The sequence below is a fragment of the Manis pentadactyla genome, chromosome 9 (assembly GCF_030020395.1).
Source record: "Manis pentadactyla isolate mManPen7 chromosome 9, mManPen7.hap1, whole genome shotgun sequence".
NCBI classification, from domain to species: Eukaryota; Metazoa; Chordata; class Mammalia; order Pholidota; family Manidae; genus Manis; species Manis pentadactyla.
The window spans coordinates 74,671,704-74,689,109 of NC_080027.1; the positions used below are offsets into that span (position 1 = coordinate 74,671,704).

Consider the following 17,406-nt stretch of genomic DNA (forward strand, 5'->3'; position numbering starts at 1 on the left):
TGCATTCATAATTTTTTTTTTTTAGTTCCTGTCCTTAAAAATATGCTTCTTCTTTTCTTTCTTTTTTTAACTGGCACAGAACAACTAGAACTTTCACTTGGTTTTGCAATTTATGTGGCTGATTTCAAGACTATAACTGTGTTTCATGTTATGTGTTGGACAGTTACATATAATTTATTTTCATCTCTAGGGCACAGGGCTTTTGTGTTGGTGTGTTTAGGAAAGGCAAAGAGTAATAACATCGTGGAATGTGAGGTAAGGAGGGTATATGCTTTTCTTGGTACAAACTACATCTCTCTTCTGCCCCCAGCCCAGTGCAATGCTTTTGTCCAGGTTCATGTTTTAATCCCTGTCCATGCAGCCTGTGGTTAACCACTGCTGAACCCTTCTTCCAACTGTGATCTCCCTGTGGGGTTCAGTGTGGGGTGAAGAGTCTTGGTGACTGATATTTTGGGTACCTTTTGTTAGTTTTTGGGCTTTAGCCTCTTTTCAACATCATGATACTCTCCTTTGCTCAAGGTTTACTTTATGATTGATTTTTTCCATAGACTCTTGGATATCAGAAGCTCAGACTGTTTAAGGAATGCATGTTGTTATAAGTTGGATGCTTTTCTTGTGGTTAATTAACTTCAGATATCAAGACTCTTATTGGTAGGTTTCTTATCAACAGGCAATATACAGAATTATCTCCACACCTAACAATAAAAATGATCATCACAGCAAGATAGGTAATGTTCCAAACACCAACAAATGGGATCATAAAATCAGGGCCTGTTTTGAAGATAAGAACAGATATTTACTAAACTAATATCAACTAATTATACAGTAATGAAGAAACCAGGAACAAATATTAACTGGTAAATAATTCCTTATCTTGAGGACAATGATATAAGGTTATAGTACTTTTTGTCAGATAACCTCAGGGTTTTGTAAGTATTAATACATTAAATCTTACATGTAAGAATTAAGGAAATCATATGGCCATTTCTCCATGTAGCTTGATTGTCTGTGTTATATCTTCTAACTTTTTAACTGCTGTTTTTGTGGCTTAAATTGTTCCTAAAAAATATCACTGGGTCCATGGCAAAACTGTGACATAGGTGGAGTTTGAATTCAGTGGCTTTTGCCTCCCTCTTATCTTCCTCTTGGAGGCCTAAACTGGGCCTCATGCTGGCTTTCAGTCAGCTACTGAATAACTAAAATTAAGGTATTACCTGAGAAAATATTTATGTATGATTCCCTCCTAAGGATATATTTACATTTTGGGGATACATTTTTACTTTGATATAATACTAAAAAAATTGCAGGAACTTACAAAAATAATACATATTACCCTAGTTTACCCTTTACCCAGATTCAGTAATTGTTTACATCTGCCCCTACTTGTTTTGTCATTTGCCTGCTCTCTTAATTTGTATGTGTCTGTGTATATATGTGTATATTTGTCCTGACCCATTTGAGGGTAAGTTGTACATGTTATGCCTCATTACCAGTAAATCCTTCAATATATATTTTCTCAGAACAAAACATTTTCCTACACAACCACAGCACAGTAATCAAAATCAGGGAATGTAACACTGATACAACATTATTATTCATATTAAATATATGGTCTATATTAAATTTCACAAATTATCCCAATATTATTCTTTACATCTTTCCCCCTCTTCCAGACCCAATCCAGGAGCATACTTCATACTTGGTTGGCATGTCTCTTCCATTTCCTTTAAATTGGAATAGTTCTTCAGTCTTTATCTTTCATGATCTTGGTATTTTGAAAAGTGCAAACCAATTATTTTGCAGACTGTCCCTCAATTTGAGTCTGTCTGATGTTTCCTCTTGATGAGATTCAGATTATACATTTATGGTAAGGATGACACCAAGAATGCAAAGTGCTGTAGTATTCTTTTCGGTATCTCATATCAGGAGGCTCCTGATGGTGGGAATATATTTCTTTTTTAAAAAAGGGCTCACAATATGAGAAGGCTTTCAAGTTGTAAAGGAATATCTTTAAAAATGAAATGAAAGAGTATAATGTATTTGAACAAGGGACCTTATTAAATCCCTTGAGGCAAGTGGTCAACTACATTGCTTATTTGCAATAAGGTTTATCCTGGTATTAGTTCACCTATTAATTTATTTGTTCATTCACTAAGTTGAATGTTGGTCAAACACCTACTGAGAGCCAGAAACCTTCCATGTGCTGAGAATAAGGAGAGAAAACAAAACAAAAACCCACCTCTCCTCTTGGAGCTTCTATTCTAGTGGGAAGAAATGTACATTGAATAAATTAAGTCAGTTATGTCATATGTTAGGAGGTAACAGGTACCTTGGAGCAAATATAAAGCAGGGGAAGTATGATGGGGAATGCCAGAGCAGGCTATAATATTAAAAGAGGTGATCGGGAAGGCCTTCCTGAGAAGGTAATGTGGCAAACTACAGGCCCACAGACTGAGAAATGTGACTTCTGTACTCTGAGCAGGCAGAGATTTAAAAAGCCTGCAGTGAAAGCACAAGTTCTATTAGTGAATCATCTATGATCCATCAAGCAGGTTGTTTCAGATGTCAGGGTGGAGGAAAATAACAGTGATTGCCATTCACTGGTATTTAGAATATTGGGTGGGATGGGAATAGGAAAGATGTAATCCCAGTGCAAGTTTCCAGAGAATTAAACTAGTGCTTGTTAAGTAGAATGATGAGAGAAAGATTGCTTAGGGACAAAAATGAAGGGCTCAGGAGGGATAAATGGGGCAAATTTTGAACAACTGCTGGTAGACAGTAAGCTAGATAATAAACACATAATGCATACATTGTATGTTGTATTTTAAGATTTTATATTTTAAGAAAGTAAATAGACCTTTGTATTCAGGTTGCATGAAGCAATTGTTTTTGACACTTGGTGTCTTAAAGAGAATTTTGCTTCATGTCACAATGTCTCTGAACTGAATCTGTTTATGTCCACATATCCTAGAGGAGTTTCACATGAGTGATGATACAGGTCAATCCACTTGCCTGGTGGAAATGAAATCTTATTTAATGGGTACTTTATCCCAGGAAATACTCATCCTACTAACTTCAGTTTGAAGCTCTGGCTGTGCTCTTCAGGTTGGAGAGACAACTAAGGATCTTTTTCCTCCCCCTTCATCCTTCCTGCCCCTGCAAGCTGCCCCTTCTCTGGCATGCTTATCACCTCCTTTGGCTGCCCTGCAATGCCCTGTGTTCCTCCAGGCTTGAAATGCTCTTGTATCACAAATCCATAACCAACTCCCATTCTCTCTTTCAAAGACACTTCAGAACATCATTATCCTGCGGTCTTTCTCAGTTACGTGGGTACAAAACTTGGGGCTCACAATTGGTTTACATCAGTGTGCTTCCCAGAATGCCACATCTGCAGGTGGGCACGGGGTGGCACCAAACCTTAGTTGTATTCTAAGAATGTGGGACATTCATCCTAGATCTTCCTATATCCTGTGCACTTTGTGGCAGGCAGAACAATGCCAAAGTTGAGATGTGACTTCTGGAGACTGCCTTGAATCGTGGCCCCATCACTAACTAGCTATGTGACTTTGGGAGGTTACTTAGCCTTTCTATACCTCAGTGTCCTAATATGAAGATAATAAGAGTTCATACCTTACAGGGTTGTCATAAAGATTAGATGTGTTAATATTGGGAAAACCTTTTAGAGTAGAGCCCGGGATACAGTAGGAATGATATAAATGTTTGTTAAATCAATAGATCAAATTTGTTTGGGAGGATGCTTGTGTGGAAATTCTGAGATTTTCTGTGGAAAAACTCAGAATTTTCCACAGAAAAAATTCTGAATGTGTGCGTTTTTCCAAGTGCATGGTCACCCAGCCAGTGACTGCATTTCCCAGCTTCCTGTACAGCTAGACATGGCCATGTAACTAAATTCCGGCCAAGAAAATGTGGGCAGAAATGAAGTGTGCCATTTCCAGGTTGTGCCCTCAAAAGGAATGGCTTTAAAAGGGTGTATGCTGCATCTGCTCCTTGCTCCTTTGTCCCCCTTACCACTGGCTGGCATCCAGTTGTGACTGTGTGAACTGCAGCAGCTACCTTGGGCTCTGAGATGGAAGCCTCATATTGAGGATGGCTGAGCTGCCTGCCCAGCCCTATGCCATCTGGGTCTGAGATATTCTGTGTGAGAGGAATAAACTATTATTTTGTTTTAGCCACCATATCTATTTTTGGTTCTTTTTGTTATTGCAGATTAGGTTACACATAATATAAGGTGTTACTATCTCCATTTTGCAAAAGAGAAATGGAAAGCTTAGAATGATTAAGTGACTTGCTCAAGGTCATACAGTTTGTAAGCAGCCACGGTGGGTTTCAAATCCAAGTGTTGTAATGCTACAGCTGGCACTTGTGACTGTGCATCATGCTGTTTTGCCCCCTGAAGCTCGGCTGGCCTACGATCTGGGCTTATGGGAGACAAGGGGAGGAGACACCTGTCCCTGTGCTCCTAGATGCATGTAGTCTCAGTCTGGATTGAATTTGTTTATTTAGCTATGAGATTTTTGTCATTTTCTTTTTTTTTTGATTGTCAGAGTTTAAAAAACCCAAGTCTGGCTTCTGCATACAGATTTAGGCCCAGGATAAAGCACAGATACAATGCTTAACAGCATATACAAGGGAGATGGTCAAAATATGTCAAAGACAGTAGAGTTTTCTAGCCAGGCACAGCAATCTCAGCAGTTTAACATGACAGTATTGGACAGGCCTTGCTGGGTCCCAGCTGAGAGGAGGGTAAGTGGGTGAGTAGCAGGAGTCAAAGCCAGTTCAGTCAGATACAGAGGTCAGTGTACTTGGGCAAACTTGGGAAAGGCTGCAAATGTTTGCTTTCTCTCCCAGTCCTACTGAAAGCATCACAATACCATGATTAATGAAGAGTTTTTTTTTTTAAAAATGGAAGATATCTCTTTAGGTTTTTTGTGGTAAGTGGGTCTCAAAATGCTCATTCCTGGCACTGTATCTAACACCTATTCATCCTTCAAGATTCACTTGGCTGTTATTTCCTTGAAGAAGCCTGGCATGACCTCTCATTCAGGTTAGGTAACCTTGTTAGGTACCACTATAGCAGCTGTACCTCCCCTCTCAGAAGGCTCCTCACACAGGGTTATTGCCTGGGTTTTGGCCTATACCCAGATCCTTCACTTCTGTGTTCATAGAGCCAAGTAAGCAGAGTGCCTAGAATGTAGTAGATGTTCACTAGATAAAATGGACTCCATGGGGTGATGGTAATGGCTAAATATAACTCCAGAAGTGTTGTCCATTCTGAAGAATTGAGTAAAATGTGCATCTAGAATCTAACTATTGACCTATCTTTAAAATTTTATTTCTAGTCCACGCTCTCAATGCTGGTGAGAGTGTGAATAGGCTCAGGTTTTGTAGAAAACAATTGACAGTATGTCACAAGGGACTTCAAATGTTCATATAATTATAACCAAAAATTACTTCTGGGATAGATCCTATGGAAATAAATACAAATACAGAGGAAGGATGTTCGCTGTACTCTTATTTATAGTAGAAAAAACAAATGGTTCTAGTAAGGGAATGTATAAACACAGGAACAGTCCCTTGATTGTGTATTGTACAGCCATGGGAAGAAAAAGTCATGTTTTGGAAGAATATCTGATCACTTGGGGAAAACTGCATCCTGTAACATTAAGTTACAGGACACAGTCGGTGTGCCATGGTGCCAGTGAGGCTGGCAGCAATGTGGCGGACAGGGTATTTTGGGAAGCCTGGCCTCCCCTGTAGGGTACACTGCAGTGAAGACTGCCTCTGGCCACTGCAGGTGTGGCTCTGAGGCCACACCGTGATGAGCAAGGACCAGCCACTGCCCTAAACCAAACCTTCCCGTTCCACACAAGCATCCTCCCGAACATGTTTGATTTATTGGTTTAACATTTATATCTGTCCTATTATGTCCCAGGCTCTACTCTAAAGGGATTTCCCAATATTAAGCCATGTAATCTTCAGGGGGATTCAGGAATAAGAATGTCAAACAAAGCACCTGGTGACCTAACCATCCACCTGCCTTTGTGTGGAGCATTCGCATGGGACAAGGCTTAGCATTTCTAAGAGAAAACTGAAAATTCAGCAACATTACAAGAAATTGTTGTGGAGAGAAAAGAAGGTTCAAACCTTATAGGAATCCCAATCACAGATCAATACCTTGATAATCAGAAATATCACTGATTAGCTGAAGAGGAAAGACGCAGGAAGCAATTTAGGGAAGTTGACCAGCCTTTGTCAGAACAAATTGTTGATCAGCCTTTGCTGGAAGAGCAATGTAGCATTGACCAGGCTTTGTCTCAAGAACACTGTAGTGTCGACCAGCCTCAAGCCAGAACAACAATAAAAGAACAAGCTCCATTTCTGTTCCAAAGAAAGATAAAGAGGAAACATCGAATGAAAAGGCACAAGAAACATGTGATCAGGTACAAGCTAAGTGCGCTGCAAAGAAGAATCTGAGGAGGAAATGAGAGATGAAGCTCAAAGTCTTTACAAAAAGAAGAAAATGGAAGTGTTTAAAATATGGAGCAAAAAGACTAAAAAGGGCCAACCTGATAGAGCTCTGAGAGGAGTACTGCCTTTTTGAATAAGCCCACCTGCCATCTCAGAGAGACCTAGGTTTCATATTACTTAGGCTACAAAACATTCTCCGGAGTACACATCAGCAAGCCACAAGCCCACCTTTTCCCTGACCCATCCCCTCAAAAACCTGCCAAAAACCTGGCCGTAAAAAGCCTCTTAGCCTGTAAGAGATACCTTCTTTGTTTTGCTTGCCCGAACAGAGAGGTTCCTCTCAGGTTTAGCAATAAACCTGCTTGGACTGTGGAGTTCACGTCCCTTCTTTTCCTTTTACAACCCAACTTGAATTTACAAATGGAGTATCTTTTTTAAAAAATACAAGAAAAATTAAATCAGATATTTTGTCTTTAATCAAGGATTAAACCATCTATTGTCTATTGAGTTCTTTTGTATGTACGATATGCCTCCTAACAATTTGTCAAAAATTTGTCCTAACAATTTGTCAACATAAACATGTCCAAATATTTTTGTTCTTGCAAAAGAAAAATTTCTATATATGCTATATATAATATGATTTGTTTCTTATTTATTTGCTTTTGAAGAAAGGTTGGACTGAAGAATGGAAAGAATCTTCTATTTGGCTGACAGTTTTAAGAAGGTAATACCCTTGTACCTATGAAATTCAAATGAAATAAAATGTTTTGAAAAAAAAAGCAGGACACAAGATTATATATTCTGTATGATCCATTATAAATCTCTCTCTCTCTCTCTCTCTCTCTCTCACACACACACACACACACACACACACACATATTACATACAAGCGGGAGAAAATATTACCAGGAATGATATCTATTTATCACCACCTGTGGATGGCTGTTTATTTTATATATTCTGCATTTTCCAAGCCTCTACCAGTAAGCATACTTTAAAAATCAGGAAAAAAAAAAGTTAAAGTAATAATAAATTCCAAATTCTTGTTTCTGTGTTTCTTTTTTATCAAACGCCCAGACCAATAGCATGGTGCATTCGTTCCTCAGGATAGTACCAACTGTAGCCACTACCACACCCCACGGGATACCTGGGCTACCTCCTCCTAAGTAACTGTTCTCACTAAAGCCTGAATAAGAAGTGCTAAAGCAAAACACACAAAGCAGAGGGTCCCTGCCATCACCACATAGAAATCCACTGTCACTTTTTAATACAAATTCCATTTCTCCTGCCTGCTCAGGCCTAGTCCACAGAGGTTTGCAATCACTCAGCTGTGGTGGGATTCTCTGTCCATCCCGCAGAAAGCATTCTGGATTGCAACACATCTCTTTTCTTTTACATGTGTTCTTTTCTTCCTTCTCCCTTCCTCCTAGTTTACTTCACAAAGCCATTGTGAAGAGAATGAAACTGAACTATGGAGAACATATGCAGCCACTCAGGGTGGGTGGAATCAGCACAGGAATACTCATTTGTTTCTGTTGCTCCTCCTGCTGCTTTGTGTATCGGTCATCCAACAAGACATAGTTCATTCTCTCCATTCTTTTCTTCCAAACACTGATGAAAGAAAGTTTGTGTGTAAAGGTCCTATCGAGTGCCTAAATTTTTCTCTTGAACATTTATTTTATGGTCTGCTTTGTAAGCTTGGTTTTAGATTTGGTGGTATCAGGATTACTAGCATTACGTTGTATGCCAGTACATTTTATTTCATTGGGTTCTGAACAGAGAGCAGCAGCATTTGCTAAACAATTTTGTTCAATACCCTCAAAAATATTTTTGTGTTTATATGAAAACCAAATTTGTTCGTTGAAGCAATCATTTGGAATTGCTTTGAGGAGTCAAACAGATTTAGTTTAATGTATTTTTTAACTAGGGCTGGTTTTTAGAAGTGTTTCCATTTAAACTATAATTATATTATAGTCTTAAAGCCAGTTAATAGCATTCTACCTATGTAGTCAATATAAATTCGTTGTCATTACTTGTAAGCACACACCTTATTTTAACATACAAGAAATGACATGATCTGAAAGTGCACAATTTTTCCATTTTTCTTTCACTGGAAGCAATTCCTTAGGAATCCAAGCCAACAGTAATAGAAACAGAGAAAAACAAAACACCAAAACACAGGGCAATGTTCACACAAAGAATAAAGGTTAACACATGACTCCTAGTATCATTTACTTTGTTGATAATTACCTTAGTTAACGAAGAAAATGATCAGTTTGACTCTTTCAACATTTATTTGTTGAACAAACTATGGGCTCAGGAGATACATGGACAGAGAATCCTGGCTCTTCCCCTTAAAAATTGTGTAAGTTTGGACAAGTTTTTTAACCTCTCTAATGCCTCAGTTTTCTAATCTGTAAAATGAAGATAGTATTAGTCTCTAACTTGTAGGGTTATTGGGAGGGTTAACTAAGCAAACACGCACAAAAAAGCTTACAATAGTCCCTGGAAAAGAGTGAGTACTCAGTAAATGCCAGGTGTGCAGGATAACAACAGAGAGCAGATCAATATGATCCCTGCCTTCACTGAGTTTAGACTCTAGTGGCAGTGTGGGTGGAGAGGTAGCAAAAGACATCACACAATTGCACACCTAATAGCATCTGTACAATTGGGTTAAGTACAATGAAGGAAAAATATAGGGCACTAAAGATCAACTTGTGGGCTGCTTTTTCAATGAATTATAACAGTTAAGCTTTTATGACTTAGATTCTCGATACTGTTCTTTCGTAAATTGAAGAATATCTGAAATTTCCACTGTCATAAATTCACCCATTATGTATGTTTTTTTTTAAAAATCAGACTTAAAAGTTGAGAACTTTCAATTTGAAGATGACAGTCTATTTATATATATCAAGGTGTTTAAAGATAAATCCTAGTGGCTGCGGGCTGGGAATAATTCAGTCTATCTGATTACAGTGACGTGGTAGTCAATAACTTACTGTTTTACTTTTCTGCCTGACTCTTTAGAGACACAGAGTTTTTCAAAAGTCTTAACGGTGTTTCAAACTTCTTATTCTTAGCGCAGCAGAATATAGTGTAGTGAGTGGTTCAGAAATCAGGCTTTGAAATCAGAAGAGCAAGGACCTAGTTTCTGACATGAGGCCGGCTTTTAGGTTTTTGGCAAGTTCCTCCTCCACTCTGAAGCTTCAGATTCTTCGTATTTAAAATAGAGGACAACACAACTTTCATCAGGAGTTGTGAAGGTTAAAGGGTAACAGTCTTGGAACATCCAGCAGCTAGCAGACACTCAACAAAAGGAGCTGCTAACCCAAAAGGGAGGCTGAACGGATTAATTTTCTTCCTATGGATCTTAGATTATTAAAATCATTAAGAACTTGTGTTTCATTTATCTTTGTTTTTTTTTTTTTTTTTAGAAAGGCACTGTTTTTCTTTACATACAGTCTGCGATAAAGAAAAAATAATGTAACATTTAAGAGTAAGATTGCTGGTGAAAAGTTAATTGCATAATCAGTGTTTCCATTTATTTCAAATGCCCATCAATCCTTCAGTTCCAAACAATACTAAGATTAGCATACGTCAAATCTTCATTTCACACTGAGAAATTCAACCAAGGATTTCTAATTTATTAAGAGTTGAGAGATATTTACAGAGTTCAAAGCCCCACTCAGCAGGGCTTATGCGTTCCCTCAGCAAAACTAGGTGGCCACCAACCCGCTTCGCAGAGCAGCCTGGAGGATGCTGATAACCGGGAGCGAGAGCCAAGTCCCCCAGGGCGGGGACGCGCCCTGCATTCGGTAATCCCCCGGTTGGGGGGTTGGAGGTGGGCCTCCCGCCTTTTCACACCCAGCCCCAGCCACTCCCAGCCCTCGGTCCCGCCTCCCTCCACGCCCAGCTCCTCACCGGTCCCGTCCCTGATTGGCTTCCAATCCTGTCCCGTCCCCCGCTGGAGCTGCCGATCAGGAGGCGGTCTTCCCTAGCGGGTGGGACGGGGGGCGGAGCTGAGTGAGTCTGAGCCGCCTACCCGGGCCGCGGGCCTGCGGACTCGTTCTCCCCGCTGAGGGTGGATACGCGTGAACCGAGAGCGTGTGCAGCGTTCTGCCAAGCCAGTCGGACACCATGGCTGACAGCCGGGATCCAGCCAGCGATCAGATGAAGCTTTGGAAAGAGCAGCGGGCCGCGCAGGTACACCCGGGCTCTCTCCGAGCCGGCCGGAAAGTTTGGGCAGAAAGCTAGGCGTCCTGGAGTCGTAGTGGCGTGGCGGGGGCTGTACCACTGCTCACCGCCTGGCCGAGTGCTGCTTTTGGGTGCAGGTGGACTGTTACATTAGCGGGGTCGTGGGAGCGCTCTCGGGTGGGGAGCAGCGGCCTGCAGCGGCCTGCAGGTTTCGTCCGCGGCAGCAGGGCCCTAGTGGTTGGCTCCGGATTTTGTACCTCTGCCAGCTGGGACAGAGGTCTCAGCTTGAGGGAGGAGTGGAGGCTCATGGGGCAAGAGGCAGAGAGCTGCAGCTGCAAGAAAGGAAGTGAGGGGGGAAACGGGAACAGGCTCCAGCTTGGACCTTGCTCAAACAATAATACAAATTTGCATGTTTGCGGCGTGCCTTGGGGTCAGGGACCGTGCTTTACCATCTCGATGTCCCCAGCACCAAACACGGTGGCAGATACTTAGTACTAACAACATTAAACGACTAAATAAAATAATTTTTACATCCATTATTTCATTTGCATTTAAAAACATCCAAGTCTAGCAACCGGATGTTGCTAGGAGCTAGAAGTTACATTAGGGATTAATTAATGCGTTTATTCACGATTGTTCTTTGAGTGCCTGCAAGTGTTAGGCACGGTGCTGGGTCAAGGCAAACAAATTCCAGTGACGGAAAAACCACCCACCCCTTTGGCAAACTCAAAGTCCAGTCTGGGAGACAAAATGGATAAACAGAAGATTGCCATAGAGCGTGCTGAGGGCTTTAATATAGTTATCTGTAAAGTGTCAAGGGGTGACCTACTTGGCTGTCAAGCTTCCCCAAACAGGTGACATCTGAGTAAGAACTTAGAGGTGAAGTATTTCAGCCCACCAGTGGTGGGCTAGGCATTCTTGGCCTGTCCCCAGGGTGCAAAGTCCTAAGGGCATCTTTGAGGAGGTTGGATTAGAGGAGAGTGCATCTGGTCTGGGTCTTCTTTGTCACACTGGCCCAGAGAGTCTAGGACTTGTCTAGTTCCCATGGCAGTTGGTTCATGGCAGAGAAAGGACTAGAACTTGCTTTCCTCATCTTGCTTAATGCTCTTTTTCAAAACCAGGTTAGTATTTGTGAACTGGGGTAACACTAAGTGCCCATGGATTGCTTTATGGTTCCCTATTTGTGTGATGGCTGCCATTCTCCTTTAAGGGCGCAGAAAATCTCTCCTCATGTTCTGTCCTGTATTGTATGCCACTATAGTAGTTCAGTTATATTCATGAATTTTTAAAGCGAACCAGAGATACATAGCGTCTTCTTATATAATTAAGGACGTGCAGCTAGTTGGTGGCGGAGTCAAGATTAGAACTCAGCTTCTTGGTGCCAGGACTCTTTCCATAACCCATGGTTGCTAAATCCTGGTTCACCCTGAAGTTTTCATGAATACTCAGTGAGTTGAAAAAATAGAGACAATGTAGTGAGTTGTTCATTTAAAAAGTATTCATTTTTAAAGGACTCCCCTTTGTTCTGAAACTAGCTTGCTTCTACATTGTTTATGAGAATCATTAACTATTGTTAAGTCATTAAGACCCTAAATGGATGCCCATTTGTGAAAACAGCTACCCACAAAAGCAGAGCTATAACTGGGGGACCCATAGTTGAAATACTGCTGTCTCCTCTGCCCTTGGTAGTGAAGGTCACTGTTTGTCTTGATTGGCAGTCAGACTGATGTCTCATTGTGCCTCACTTTTAGCTGCTCTTAGTGAAAACTGCTTATTTGAGGTGACCATCCAAAAGGAATTTTGCATTTGTCACATAACTTATAATTTTCCAGTGCCTCATTATGAAAAATTTCAAACATTCAGGAAAGTTGAAAGAATTGTACAGTGTATATATACCCATATATCTAACACATTTTGCTATATATATGTATATATATATATATATTTTTTCTTACATGTTATTCCATCCATTTCTTCATACTTTGGTTAACTCCCTTCCCCTTTCTCCCCTTTTGAGGTGCATTTCAGAGTAAGTTGTAAACATCAATAGACTTTACTCCTAAACACTAAGCATGTCAATGAACTGAGTTCAGTGTTTATGTTTTTAGGGTAATACTTATGTACAATGAAGCACACAAATGCTAAGTGTACCATTCCATGATATTTTTATAAATACATACACCTGAGAATACTGCTCTTTTATCAAGATACAGAAAGTTGTGTCATGCAGTTTTCCAGTCATTTCCTACAACCCTTAAGTTGCCATGGGCAACCACTCTTTTGGTTGTTTTTTAGCCATTAATTTATGTACTTTTTAAGGTAATGGTTCTTTCATTTAGCATCAACATTTTAAGATTAAAAAAGGAAAAATGTTTTAAGATTCATTCGTGTTGTGTAATAAGTAGTTTGTTCTTTTTATTGCTGAGTAGTATTCCATCGGATGAATATACCTGTTTATCCTGTTGCTGGACACCTGGGCTATTTCCAATGTTTGGCTGTTATGAATAAGCTGCTATGAAAAGACTTATACAAAAGTCTTTTTGTATGCTTTCATTTCTCTTGAGAAATACCTAGGGATAGAATTGCTGAGTTATAGGGTGATTATTGTATGAGAAACTGCTGTCTTTTTCAAAGTAGTTATACCATTTTACACTACATAATGTATGAGAGTTCCAATCTTCTTCATATCCTGTCAACTTTTGGGGTTGACAGTCTTTTAATTTTAGCCATTCTGGTGGGTGTGATGTGGTATCTCATCGTGGTTTTTATTTGCACTGACCTGTTGACCAATGACACTGAAGATCTTTTCACATGCTTATTAACCATTGGTATATATTCCCTTGACATTTCTGTTCAAATCTTTTGCCCTTTAAAAAATTGGATTGTTTGTCTTTTTATTGTTGACTCATAGCTCATATTTGAAGTTAAGTCAAATGTGAGCTAAGTGCTGTAGTAACTCCAAAATGTATAATGGTGTAAACATGTTAGAAATTAAATTTTCTCTTACATAATGGGCCAAAGTGGTTTGAGATTGAAATGAGGGGAGCGAGTACTCTGCTGCCCACAGATTCTGAGGGCTCCAGGCTGAGGTAATCTATGCTTTTGTCAACCCATGGCTTTTAAGGGTATGGGCATTACTCTCCAGCCACAGAAGGTTCAGAGCTTGGAGGAGGGTATGTATGTCACTGCTGCTCACATCCCATTTGCTAGAACTCTGATACACAGCCTGAGGCTGGGAAATGTAGTCACCTCTGTATCCAACTACAGTAGCCAAACCATATAATCCCATGTGGTGAAAATCTATCCAGCCACTTCTTGTGCTGTGATGATGAGAAAACAGACATAATCTTTTTTTTTTTTTTTTGTAAGATTGTGTCCTTTTTACTTTCTGACATTAAAATACTCTTTCTGTTAGAAAATTATTATAATAATGGACGGTGTATGTATTTTAATATCCCCTTGCTTGGCAAATGCTTTTATACACCCACTCCTCCTTCCCTCCCTTCCTCCCTCACCCATTTTGTACTGATTTTTAACTGGACTGAGAGGGCTCTAAGTTTTGGGTCTGCCTTAGGTGGGTGCCCTATTCTCCCTCAAGAACCAGATCAAGAATGCCAAGCCGGGTGTTTCCTCCCTTGAAACCAGAGTGTCAGCCACTGTGACAGCAATTTATTGGGTGCTTTTCTTGGCCAATTTTGTTGCTGCCAAGTAAACTGAGAGCTCTGTAAACTTTTAGTAAGTGAGCATTGAATCAAGTATGTTCGTAGGTATGTCTTGGATCTTTTAAAAAATCTTTATTTCTCTTTATTAAAAAATATACTGGGGTGAGGATGTTGGTTCTTGGGATATGCTCAGTCACTTTGGATGGAATTTAAATGCTAACTTTGTTGCTCATTGCTCAGAATGCCATGGGCATTTTTTTCAGATACCTAAGGTTTAATTAGTTGCTTCTGATCCCTTAAAAATTGGAGAATTGGAACATTTGAAGTGTTACCTTTCTAAACAGTACCTTTGTTAGCTGGGAGAGAGGTTTGGTCTTAGCCCATCCATTCCTTTTAATGAGTCATAAACCCGCCCTTGAGGTTTTATGTATTTTTTGGGGTAATTTGATAATAACTGCTTTGGTATAACACTGCCAAATTCAGGATGGACGAGGGTGACTGATACCTACTTGCGCCTATGTGCTTTCGTTTCTCTGGGGAACAACCTAGCAGTAGTTCCTTGCTGCTGGGTCATAGTGTGGCAGCAAGAGATGAGAAGTGGAATAAAACTCAGCTCTCATTTCTTTCAGCCAGTATTTAAACCACAGGTAAGAAAGGAGAGGCTGACTGCAAAATGCAAAACAAGCAGATAGTTATTTTTGCTTATTTTCTCTTCAGTTTTGTTCTTTATGTTTTTTCTGAGTGCTACGACTGTTATAGTCTCAAATACAAAGTGTAAAGGAATCTTTTACATTTGTGGATCAGTTATCCTTTATTTTTTGAGCTTTTGTTTCTCATTTCCTCTTATCCCCTACCTTTCTGAAAGATCAAAGGACAAGGCCAGGTCTCAGTGCTCCCGGACTTATTTAAGACGGTTTTAAGAAGAGAAAACCTATTTTGCAATAACTATTATTCTCTGTATTTTAAAGGTTTTGTTCTTGATAGGATTATTCTGAATGTTGCTAATTATTGAAAACCAGTAGCAATGTTTTGACCATTTCTTGCTGGAAACATTGACAACTCACCAAGAAGAGAGGGAAAAAACTTAGCAACTATTGTGACATGTTTATTCTTACACAGAATAATATGAAACAGCCTTGCTTGAAAAACCAACATTTTCCACTAGGGTGAGGGAGGAAGTATATTCCGTCAATCTGTGCTCAGAGAAACAATCATATGACCTTGAAATCTGACATTTATCCTCCTTGTAAAGGCAACTTTTATTTTTTCTGAAATTAAAACTTCCCCCTAGTTATCTTCCCTGGGATCCTTGGAGTCAGCTTTTATATTCTTTGTCATTTGTTCTACCTCTCACAGAGTTCAACACCAAGGACAGACAATTCTCTCTTGCCTATTGGATCTTATTGTCTCTTGCTCAGTGCATTGTTGTTAGTCTAAGGCCTTGTAGCTCTGGGTGGAGGGGCTTCCTAGCTCCGAGCAAGTTCACTATGGATTTGGTAAGACTGAATAACAACAATGGAACATTGAGGGTAAAAAGGGTTTATTCTCATGGTGGTCACCTGGCTGTGCACAAGCAGCAAGCCCGCATCTGTCTCAGCCCCTGACTCCAGCCTCTGCCCAGGGGCTGCCTCCACTCCAGGCTCCCCAGCCTCTACTTTCTTCTCTGGGCTCTGCTTGCCTGCTTCCCTCTGCCCCTAGCACCAGGTGGAACTCTTCTTATATCAGTTACAGCAGCAACGGCTTATCGCCAATGGGTGTACAAATATGTGCTTGTGCGGTAGGCTAATTGTTACCTCATTGCACATATACAGTGAGCAAGGTTAGTATCAGATGAGAATCCTGGACATGGAATTTCCATTTTTCCTATAGGCCTAAAGGTTGTAGGTCCAGTTGGGTAGCAGTGAGCCTGCTGCTGAGATGGCCTGTGATAGAAACTTTCAGTGCGCTTTGTTTAGTACCAATAGGAACAGGCTGTGTTCTTTATCAAGAACACAGTTTGACTCTTTCTTGCCTTTATTAAATTTCACTTTTTCCAATATATATTAATATTTCATTGGGTGGCAGTACCCTTCATGGAGAATATAGGCTAACTTAGGCAATGAGTAAAGTAGAATGGTACTTAGACTTGCCTTTTGAGCTTAGCATGACCAACTGGCATTGACTTATAGCAAGGTACCTGGTGGCTTCACCACAAATGAAGTCAGCTTACAAAAGAAAGTGCATCCCAGTGATGACGTCTCTACTTATAGTCCAGAATGCATAGTTTTCAGTCTTTAAGGCAATCAGAAAAACTTCCCACTGTTGTCAATTAATTTACTTTGTGTTTGGGAGTCCCCTGGTGTGATGTGGTATTAAGGGGAGGGCGACCCCTGCTGCTTAGAATGTTGAAGGTAGAAAAAAGAGACATGAGACTCAATCCAGAATTTAGGATTCAGTGGCCTCCTTGGAAGTTGGGGTTTTCCACAGTTTCTAGGGATGATAAGCCCTCCTTGGGCAGGAGCCAGTGTCAGTCATCTGAACTGTTGACTACTGTATTGTTTTATGAACAGTGCTGAATTCTGCTGCTCTCTGTGTTGATTGCGTGTGTTAAGGAAAAGCATTGAATGCAGAGCCTGGTCAGAATGAACACTCTTCTGTTAGCATTGTTGATGCAGCCCTCTGTTTCTTTCCTTTGCTTTAACTTCTCCCTTATTTCTTTTATTAGACATTTCTCCTTGATTCTTCATTAAAAAAAATAAAAACTTCAAAACTTTATATTGTGGAAAACTTCAAACCAGAACTGAAATAGGATAGTGTAATGAACCTCTGAGTTACTGTCCCTCAGCTTCAAAAATGATCTTGTGTGATTTTCTTCTCACTCACTGCCCTCTCCAGTTTTTGAAGCAAATTGCAGACATGGTGTCATTTTATCTGTAAATATTTCAGGGTATTATGTCTAATAATACCATTGTCACATCTGCAAGATAAGCAGTAATACCTTGGTAACTTCAAATAGCCAGCCAGTGTGTTCAGTTTCCCAGATTTTCTCTGTGCAGAAAAGCGTTTATGTACAGGCCTGAGA

At 40.1% G+C, this 17,406-nt stretch overlaps 1 protein-coding gene and 1 pseudogene across 2 annotated transcripts in view; both read left to right on the forward strand.

The window, feature by feature from the left end:
* Positions 1-2,367: 2,367 nt before the first annotated feature.
* LOC118915741 (thyroid transcription factor 1-associated protein 26-like) lies at positions 2,368-6,966 on the forward strand (annotated as a pseudogene).
* A 3,550-nt stretch (positions 6,967-10,516) lies between these two features.
* CAT (catalase) overlaps positions 10,517-17,406 on the forward strand; it is a 36,866-nt gene continuing 29,976 nt past the window's right edge. Inside the window, exon 1 of one of the 2 annotated variants that reach the window (XM_036891660.2) lies at positions 10,517-10,692. In XM_036891660.2, the coding sequence (XP_036747555.1) occupies positions 10,627-10,692 (66 nt within the window). In that variant the 5' untranslated portion in view covers positions 10,517-10,626. Of the gene's footprint in view, positions 10,693-11,710; positions 11,805-17,406 lie in introns of those variants that run through there. The other variant, XM_057507540.1, reaches the window with a different exon arrangement.